Here is a 10,537-nt window from a genome sequence, read left to right on the forward strand (position 1 = left end):
TCCTCAGAGGTACCCTGTGAAATGCCATGCTCCTGCACCCTCACACAGCCTCGTATCCAGGCCACGTGTTGCCTCTCCCTTCACCACCTTAGCACTCACGGGAGGCCCATCTTGAGGATTTCTTTCCCCTGCATTTCAGGTTCTCTGAATCTCTCCTGGCTATGGGCTTTCCAAGAGCCTCCTTAGCCGTCTCTCACTCTTCTCCATGTTCTCATACCAATCTGAGGCTGTCAAGCATGCCTTGTCTATCTTTTCCACCAGAACAGACACTACCTGAGATGAGTGCACATCCAGTTGTGTTGCCACAGTTACATCTACTGTATGTGCCACTTCCTAGGGACAATGTGAGGACTGTTACCTTCACCCTGCGATTTTAAGCCCTTAGATAACAGACACATGCCAGGACCCTCCACAGCACTAGATCAGCACAAAAGGCTATAGTAAAATGAGTGACAAAAGGGTTAGTCATAGTCAGGCATGGTGCTACACCCCTTAACTCCAGCACTCAGAAGGAGTTAAAGGCCAGTATTGAGAACCTTCAGTGCTTCTCCCAGAGACATAGGAGGGACTAGACCTAAGAAGGACATGCATGGGTCAGTGGTAAACAAGGCAAGCCAAAAGCTCTGTCAAAGAGCTGGCAAACGGCTGCAGTGTTGTCCTGCATAGCGGAGAAATAGACTAAAGGAAAGAAGCAGAGCTGCAGTCAAGGCAGATCTTCACGGTGCTCCCCTGTGTGTGAGCATCACCTACACAGCATCTGAAGAGCAGACCAGAGTCCAGGAATAAGCCATGAGCTCAGAAGGAAAGGTCTACAGCCTGGACAGGCCCCATCATACCTGTCTGGTCACACCAGGTTCCACTCCTGTTCATGCTAGCACAGCTAAGAAAGCTGAAAGGCAGGATAAGGGTCCAGGAAACAAGACAACCTGGGTGACTCTGAATTGATTGGGGCTGTCAGAAATGGGAGATGCAGCATCAGGGAGAATATGTAAAAAAAGGAACAAGAAAGGCTGGCATCAAATGCCCCAAGATCTGATCCTATAGAAGAGGCAGTTAGGGAAGGTCATGTCACTTACATTTATGAATCACAGCACAAGAAACGTGGACCCTCAAAAGGGATGCTTTGCACACCAGCTGAACCACAAGCCTGCCATACAAACACTAAGTTCACATCGTTGGCCCTGCCCTATGCCCTGGACGCTCTGCACACATTCTGCCTGTCCTCCAGCCAGTCTGCCTCCCCTCAGCAGGACATCTTGGACAGATTCAGGGCAAACAAATGGATGAATGTGTACACACAGCCAGTCTCTCCCCTACTGCACATGGCATGTAGCACACACTCCCTGCATCTTCTCTTTTCCCTGAGATGACCTCACGCTCTTGGTTCCAGTACAGAAATGCCCCTGTCCTGAGTCCTGTGGCCAAGTGACGAGCACTCTGCTGCAGAAGCATGCCTCGAGCTTGCTTAGGAATGCCACCTGCACAAGGAAAGTCAGAGAACTGAGACCCTATGTTTGTCTGTTGGTCGACTGTTAGGTTTTTAGAGTCCTGGCTGTGCTGAAACTCACTATGTAGAGCAGGCTGGCCTGGAACTTGCAGAGATCTGCCTGCCTGGGAATAAAGGTATGCACTACCATGCCCAGCAGGTTGTATTTCAGTGTCAGGTGTTTCGTGCCTCACACTGCTTCAACTCTAACAACTGGCATAGCACATACCTTAACTCTGTCTTCTGATGTTCTCCTGACTGACCCTGTCAGCCCCCAAAGCACACTCTGTGTTCCCATCAGGCTCCCAGCACATGAGGCTCGCTGTGTTTACACCTGCTCTTCTGGGACAGGCAGACACACATCCATTTGCATTTGCTTCATCATCACTGTGTTGTACACAGTGAATCTCAAAAAAATACTCACTCAGAACCCACTTTTCCTTACAAAGCTCACTCTCCTAATTACTGTCTTGCTTTCTTTGAAATAGGGTCTAATGGTCCAAGCTGAACTTGAACTCTGATCCTCCTGCCTCCAAAATCTCCCAGGTACTGGGATTACAGAAATCTGTCCCCCTGCCCAGCTTCCCATCTTTTGTGTATGTGTGGGGCATATGTACATTTCAGTATGTGTCGGCATGTATGTGGATGCACACACACGCTCATAGGTGCCGTGGTGGCAGGGCTAAGAGGTCAACAGTCTTTTCTCTATCTTCTTTTCTGAGGTAGGGTTTCTCACTAAACCAAAGGTCACCAACTGGTTAGACGAGCTGACCAGCAAGCCCCAAGGGTCATCCTCTCCTCATTCCTTTCCTAGAGCTGGGGTCGTAGGTACATTCAGTCATGCCTTGCTTCCTATGTGGGTGTTGGAGAATCCAAACCCACTTCCTCACACTGACATGGAGAGCACTCTACCAACTGAGCCACCTTGTGGAGGAGAAGGGAAAACTAAAAATGTCAGGCCTCTAAACCAGGGCTAAGTATTGTTTTGGGGTTTTGTTTGCTTGATTTTATAATTAACATAAAGAAGACTGGTTTCCACTTACAATTACAGCAAGTGGTGAGGACTTGAGGGGTCATTATGTATTGCTTTTTAAAATTAAAAACCTAGTATCAAGTTTAAGACGGATATAAACAAGGACACAGAGACACACAGACTGAAGACACAAATCAGTTATTCCAAGGGAATAAGACCCCCTCACATTATCCTGCTGGGGTAACTTACCCATAGAGAGGTCCATCATTGCCAATAGCAGAAACCATGATTACATTGTTAGCTGTTAATTCCCACACCTATAAAATAATCAAGCATTTAGTGAGTGCTAGTAGCAATATGTCACTGTCCCCAAACCATGGTCCTTCTACAAGTACGCCCAAGAAAGGAGCCCCCTCCAAGGCAGTGCTAGGCCCAGAGGACGGGCACATGTGACAAGGTTTTGGAGGACAACTGCATGAACCTGGGGCTGGACAGTGCACAGCACATTGGCACAGTGGCTAGGTCAGGAAAACAGGTTTAAACAGAAATGTATCAAGGTACCAGGGAGGCGGGAACGTTCCTTTAAAATACCTGTTCCCAGCTGGAGAGATGGCTCAATGGTTAAGAGCACTGACTGCTCTTCTGGAGGTCCTGAGTTCAATCCCCAGCAACCACATGGTGGCTCACAACCATCTGTAATGGGATCCGATGCCCTCTAAAGATAGTTACAGTGTACTCGTAGTAAGAAAATAAATCTTTAAAAAAAAGAAAAAATACCTATTCCCAGGCCTCTAACCCACTGGGTTTCTGACATGCAAGTTTCTGAAATTCATGTCACTAACCATCTGTTTCACAAAGCTGTCATTACCTCAGTGGAAATGATGACTATTGAAGGTATAAAAGCACAGGAGCTGTCACCCAACATACTGCCCTTCACAGTCACTTGACCAACCTTGTCAACAAACGGATGATCCATGAAGTCGGGCCCGCCAATGCTAAGGTTAAGAACGTCGATCTTCTTTAGGATGGCATAGTTGAAGGCATCCAGAAACCAAGATGTGTAAGACACCTGGTTAAAGAGAAACGGTGTGCTGAGGGCCTCAGCGACAGTGAACAGAGCTGTGACAGCTCTGCTTTCTAAGGACAAGCACACTCTTCAAAGCATGGGGATAAGTTCCAAGTAAAAACCGCCTGAGAATGCAAACAGTCCACCCACAAACTAAGTCCTCCAACTTGCACCAAGGAAGTGGGCTATGGTGGGTACTGTCTCTCCTCTCCAGGGGCCACAGGCAACGCCTACCTCATAGTACACTTTTGAGGATTAGCGCAGGCTTCTAAGTGCCCTCATAAAAGGACCCATTCTAAGACACTGCTGAGACATTGACCATGTCCACAGTTTACGGTATCTGTCTAACATTCTTCATTTCTAAAAAGAATAACAAACAGGAGCCAGCACAGTCACTTCACAGATCTAACGCCAGTGTCCAGCTCCCTCTACTTCCCTTATGCTATGTAAATTAAATACAATACAAGCTTGGAATACTTGCTGCTTTTGTTTGTTCGTTTTTATAATACAAGCTAAGGCGGTCATGGCGGCTGAGAATTGTAACCCCAACATATAAGAGGCTGCAGTAGGGTCAGCCTGGGTGAGTTCCAGACCAGTCGGGCTACAGAGTAAGAGCCTGTCTCAAAAGCTGAAGCAAAGACCAACAACAAAACCACAAAGTCACGTTCACAGTGAGCAGAGTAGTACAGTAAGGAAGTAACTTGAAAGGCCCTTCGGAGTTAAACTGCATGTGACATGTAAAAGAAACCCTAAGAGACAACATAAGCAGCTAAGAACACTCTCCACACACAGAGAGGTGGGAGAGAGCTGAAAGCTGCTGCCTACTGATGTGCTGGAACTCAAAAGTCCAATTTAAAAATGAGGGCTCAAGAGATGGTTCGTTGCTGTGACCTCTAGGGTCAATTGTCAACTTGAAGAATCTAGAACCAACTGGGAGCTGGGCCTCTGCTCATGCTCAGAGACAGTTGTCTTCACTAGATTACTTCACAAAGGAGACTGTTTCAACTGTGGGTGTGTAGGGCCACAGGCTGGGCTCCCTGGGGAAAGAGAGCAGAGAACTAGTTTTGCATTCATTGGTCTGCTTGGTAACTGTGGATCCTTGTGACCAGCAACCTCAAAACTCCTCCCACCCACTTCCAGTCCATGATGAAAACCTTGAACTGTGAGACAAAATCAACCCTTTCTCCATTAAGTTGCTTTTGACAAAGTATTTTAATACAGCAACAGGAAAAAGAAATTAAGTGGATCAATAGCTTGCTACACAAATATGAATATGACGCACACATTAGTAGGATCTGGGTGTAGTGGTGCATGCTTGAAATCTCAGAACTGGGGGAGATCTCTGGAGGTTTTTTTTTTGTTTGTTTTGTTTTTTTTGCCAGCCAAACTAGCCTAATGGGCAAGCTCCAGGTCCCAGTTGTTTGATCATGGGCCCACATGTTTAGACTAGATCCCATGTTTGATCATGGGCCTACATGTTTAGACTAGATCTCATAGCATGAATCAGGCCAGGATCCCTGCAGCTCTCCCTGGAACGGAGTTGAGCAACCCACACAGTGACTCGACAGCTCTCAGTTCATGGTACCAAGCTCTTTGCCTTGTATGCTACACTGAACTAAATCACATGTGAAAAATACTGCCAGCCTGACAATTTCTCTGTTTTTAGGATGTGCTTATTAGGGAAGTGGTCAGAAAGCTGCTCTCTAAAGAGGCTCCTTTGGCTTACCCCCATCCCAGTAGTGAGCCCCGCTCTTTCCTTATTTCTTTAGTGCCATTCTTAATGAGGCTGTTCTCCAGGATCTGAAGGGAAGCCTCTTTCCTTCTAAGGTCCCGTAATGCTTAGATCTCCACTTACCATACTGTTTCTGTCTAATGTTCTCTCTCCTAATGAACAGCATCTTATGAAGGGATGGTGTGGCAGCCCCTTTCTAGCCCAACTGCTACTGCTCTTCTCTTTATCTAGTACCAATGAGAGATCCTGTCTCAAGTAACACAGTGAAGTCAGACATGGTGGTGCATGCCTTTAGTCCCAGCACTCAGGAGGCTGAGACAGGAGGATCTCTATGAGTTCATGATTTTGAGGCCAGCCTGGTCTGCATATGTTCCAGGTCAGACAAAGAAAGATAGTGAGACCCTGTCTCAAAAATTAACAAGGTGAACAGTATTGTTTAGCTAACAAATGGCCTCTTTACACAAACACACATAAATGACTACTATGAATCAAACACTCTTTCTCTCCCTCTCTCAGGAGCCTCTTGCTTTTCAGTTTCTAGATGAAATGAAGAAACAAAGCTGTAAACCTTAGCTGCTGCGATACAAAGGTCAGTACCATAGTGTTTATTCTCCAGCAGTGGGAATGAACTGGGAGGCAAACATGCCATGCACACGCCAAAACTACATCCTGGAAGTCCTAGACAACGGGCTAAAAGGCTCAGGCAGGCCTGATGTGAAGGATAAAGACATTAAGGAACCACAGTAGCCTTGGGACTGGGGAAGGCTGATGAGCACAGTGTTTGGGGAAGGACGGGCAGAAGGCAGGGCAGTACGAGACAGTGAGGCACACGTTACAATAAAGAAGGCTGTCGCCGCAGCATGCCATCGGCAGTGGCTGTACAACGTGCTTTACTGCAAGCTTCACCTCTGACAACTCATGCATCTCAAGTCCCTTCAATCACATACCTGATTGTTGGTAAAGACCCTGAAGATGTGCAGCTCTGCATCTGGGGCAAATCCTTGGCACTCCCTCATGCTGGCAATCACACCTGCAACGAATGTGCCATGGCCTAGCCCTGAAGCCACAAAAAAAAGAAGTCCCATGAAGACAGCTGAGGACAGACAACAAGGTACAGCACTCAAAACCAATGACCACACAGGCCTGATCTTAGAAACACCTCAGCAGTCTCTGCTCTGGTCCTCCCCCACTCCCGCCCCCATACTCCCAACACCACTGCTCCTTTCTCTTGGTGGTTAATGCCACAGGTAACCCTTCTCAGCAGGTACTACCTTCTCTCCCAGCCTCTACTTCCCCACATCATCTGCGACATCTGTGTGCTTCTGAGGACCTGGGCTTGTCTGTGCAATCAGAGGCTAACTCACTTGGTCTGACCTCCAGACCAAGAGCCTTGTCCTCATCTGACCGGGACCTACCATCATCCAGGGTCCGCTCATTGGTCCAGTTGGTTCTTTCCTTTACATTCTTGAAATGCGGATGCTTCTCACTGAGCCCAGTATCAAATACAGCAACTCTGACATTAGCACCTTATCCCAAAAGGAGAAAACAACAATCACACTGGGAGAAATAATCTTTCTTGATTTCTACTCATAAAGCATCATTCCTTTGAGGGAGCCACAGAAAAGTTCAAAGTTCAAACCCCATGTCCTACATTCCATTCCCAGGTCCCAGATAGTAGGCGAGATGCCTACCAGTTATCCTCTGACCTTAACATATATATTCACTCATATATTTTCTCTCATTCTCTCGCTCATAGTCTCTCATATATTCTCTCTTTCTCTCTTCCCCCATATTCACACACATTTATGTTCACATACATACATGTACTCATGTATATACTCAAGTACATACACATGTGCAATCCTATACATACACATGCACACACACATTCAGTACACACACAAATTTTTACAAGTAAAATAAAAGTCACAGAAACAGATGCTGGGTTTAAGAAGTAAATGCAGGGACAGTTAACTGTACCTAGCTCCACACATGGTGGGAAAGACAAATGTATATGGTGACAGACCTGTGGCAGGGCAACCTAGCAGAAGGCCTCCCTGAATGCTGTCCCTGTCCCTGGTCTGCAGAGTTCCTGGTCTGTAACACACACCTGTGTATCCCATCTGCCACAGCACATCTGCCTGCAATGTCTGGGCAACCTGGCGAGGAATGGCTCTCAGCAATCGCCGACTTGAATGTCTTCCTGTTGCATGCCAGAATCCAGAGCCCAGGGAGAGACTGGCTCTTTTCAGGGGGCGTGATGACTGCCACTTCTGGCTCCACCGGGTTTCATTACAGGGCACAATGGGGTTGGCTAGAATCAAGAAAGAGCATGATCAGAAACCAAGAGAAGTGCATACACTGTGCTCAGAGACAAGGTCACCTTGAAGTCATGTTTCAGGACGTTGCTCAAGGCAATCACAACTATGGGGCAGACTTAGTTGCCATGTTATTCCCACATGATTCTTAGACGTCTGTAACCAAGGGTACATAGAGAAAGACTTACAGCAACTTCTATAGAAGCTGTTTTGGGGTAACGCAAATCTGCAGCCCCAGCACTAACAATGCTGAAGCAGAATTACAAGCGTAAAGCCAGCCTAGGCTGTACTGCAAAAGCCTTGTCTCAAATAAATAAACCTTCTGTGACACCAAAACACTAAAGGTAAAAATCACTCTCTCCAGTGGCCTGCCTTGAGATGTGGCTTTTGCTGACCATACTCACATTCAGCAAACTTCAGGGAACGAAAGACTTTCCGCTGGGGTGTCACCCGTTTGATGTTGGGGTGATCTTCAAGTGTGAGCAGCCCTGCCTTCTGCTTCTCTTTTATCTGAATCACCTCAAAATCACTTGGGTAGTCACTGGATGGGTTGTTCCGAGGTATTATTCTCCAGTTTCCCACTTCACTGCTTTTCAGAGCACTTGAAATAAATGAGTTTCTAGCTTTGGCTGTGAAGTATCCGTTGAAAGCCACAATATATTCTGAAATCAATGCCCACAGTAAAAATAAGTACTTATATACATAACGGAGTATACCTACTCTGAACCTCCGTTGGGAAAAAGAACAATGCAACCCAGAGCCCACAGCGAAGTAAGAGCAAGAAGAGAGTGTGAACTACCACAGGCGGTAACATGCAGAGCGCTGGGTAAAGCTGACTCACGTGAATCTCAAATCACACAAAATACACACTTCAAAAGCAGATACCTGTGCTTTTGTTTTTTGGGTTTTTTGGGTGTGGGAGTGGGGGTCGGGGGGTAAGTGTAGGTCTGACGAGATGGCTCAGTAATTAAGATCATGGACTGCATTTGCAGAGAACCTGATTTCAGTTTCTAGCACCCATGTCAGGTATCTCACAGTCACCAATAACTCTATAATCAAAAAATATTTTAGGAAACATAAACCAGGGGGTTTGGGGAGATGGCTCAGGGGTTAAGTGTGCTTGCTGCTCTGGAGAAGAGCCACAGAGTAGCTCAGCACCACCTAAACTCCAGTTCCACAGGATCCAAACCCTCTCTGCAAGTGCGGTTCACACGAGTGGCAAAACATGCAGGCAAAACATTTAAGACATTCGTAAATTGAAAGAATAAATAAAGTAAAATAAGATAAACCCTCCACATTTACTAAAACGCAACTACAGTAAAGAAATGCAGTTTCCCAATAGGGAAAGGAATTCAGAGAACTATGGCTGTCTGTTCTACAGAAGGTGAAGACAAAGCTCCGGGTCAGGTCACAGACTTCCTGCTCTGCCCTTCTGCCTGAGGCGTGACCTCCAAAGTGTCAACTGAGCGCCTGCATCCGCACCCTCTCAGGTACACTGCTGCTGCCAGTTCTAGTCAGAGCAAACACCTTCAGCAAAGGTTAGCGTCTACATGATATGTACATTTGAAATGAACCATAGAGGTGAACGGAAGCCAGTGTTTATATTAGTTTGAAAACAGTAAGATGAGAGGTTCAACACTGAAGACAAGTCATTACCATATTCCACCACCGTTGAAGAGAATTCCACCTTCAAAGTCAGGTGGGAGCAGCTGGGGCATGGGGCCTTTTCAAAAGCTCTCTTCCCCAGCCTGTCACCCAGATGCCTTTTCCCACAGAGCAAAACCACCAGCAGAAGAAGCCAGATGCTGACGGGCTTCATGGTCCTAAGTGAATATGGTCAGAAAATTGCATAAATTCAAATCGCACAAGGCTCTTCCTTGATCAGAAGTGGATTTCTGTTTTGGCTAAAAGCTGCAGCCTTATTGATCAGCCATCTTACAGACTTGTCCAATGTAAAGAAACCCTCAGTCCCATGGCACCCAGGGTTTGGCCCAAAGAGAGTCTTTCATTTCTTTCTCCGCTTCTTCTCCATCTTGGACAGGGGCTTCTCTCCTCAGGGCCGAGTCCACTGAGTCCTAAACTCCATTTGCACCACAGACCCAAATCTAGCAGGACATCCAATCTACCACTCTGTAGCCGACCTGAAACAAAACAGCACACAGGGACATCAGTAGCATCCTGACCCAGCCAGCTCTGACAGTTCCGGCTGCATTTAAATGGAAGGTTCGGACACCAAGGTACAGACAGACAGCTCTGTGTACATTTAAATGGAAGGATTGGACACCGAGGTACAGACAGACAGCTCTGTGTACATTTAAATGGAAGGACTGGACACCGAGGTACAGACAGACAGCTCTGTGTACATTTAAATGGAAGGACTGGACACCGAGGTACAGACAGACAGACAGCTCTGTGTACATTTAAATGGAAGGACTGGATACCGAGGTACAGACAGACAGCTCTGTGTACATTTAAATGGAAGGACTGGACACCAAGGTACAGACAGACAGCTCTGTGTACATTTCCTAACTCCTCACTGCTTTCAGGGAACATTCCTGCAGCTGTAAGGAGTGAAGGGAAAAACAAGTGAGAGAAGTGAAGAGACTAAGGATGAGAGCTAGAAGGGAAGAGGAAAAGCCAGCCATCATGTCCCACCCTTCACGTCTTCCCCAGACTGTGTCCTCTGTCATCTGCAGCTCTCTATTGCCCAGGGTATGTCGCCAATCAGCATCTACAATTATTTAATAAAAAGCGTAGTCTATAGGTCTTTACTTTCTGCTGTAAATTATACCTGAGGACAATCGATTTTAATAGGTTCTGTAAGAGACACTACTTTCTGCCAATTTTATAACAACAGCACAGAGCCAGGCATGGTGGTGCACACCTTTAATCCCAGCACTCGGGAGGCAGAGGCAGGCGGATTTCTGAGTTTGAGGCCAGCCTGGTCTACAAAGTGAGTTCC

General features: G+C 46.7%; 1 protein-coding gene across 2 annotated transcripts in view; it reads right to left on the bottom strand.

Moving 5' to 3' along the window:
• Positions 1-10,537, bottom strand: part of Mbtps1 (membrane bound transcription factor peptidase, site 1) — a 49,771-nt gene that overhangs the window by 28,219 nt on the left and 11,015 nt on the right. For both annotated transcript variants that reach the window (XM_021220112.1, XM_029532448.1), the window contains exons 2-8: positions 9,232-9,716; positions 7,980-8,237; positions 7,368-7,571; positions 6,673-6,783; positions 6,205-6,314; positions 3,412-3,528; positions 2,709-2,776 (exon numbers count right to left, since the gene is read on the bottom strand). In XM_021220112.1, coding sequence (XP_021075771.1) covers positions 2,709-2,776; positions 3,412-3,528; positions 6,205-6,314; positions 6,673-6,783; positions 7,368-7,571; positions 7,980-8,237; positions 9,232-9,394 — 1,031 coding nt within the window. In that variant the 5' untranslated portion in view covers positions 9,395-9,716. The remainder of the gene's footprint in view (positions 1-2,708; positions 2,777-3,411; positions 3,529-6,204; positions 6,315-6,672; positions 6,784-7,367; positions 7,572-7,979; positions 8,238-9,231; positions 9,717-10,537) is intronic.

This window comes from Mus pahari, chromosome 20 (genome assembly GCF_900095145.1).
Source record: "Mus pahari chromosome 20, PAHARI_EIJ_v1.1, whole genome shotgun sequence".
Classification (NCBI taxonomy): domain Eukaryota; kingdom Metazoa; phylum Chordata; class Mammalia; order Rodentia; family Muridae; genus Mus; species Mus pahari.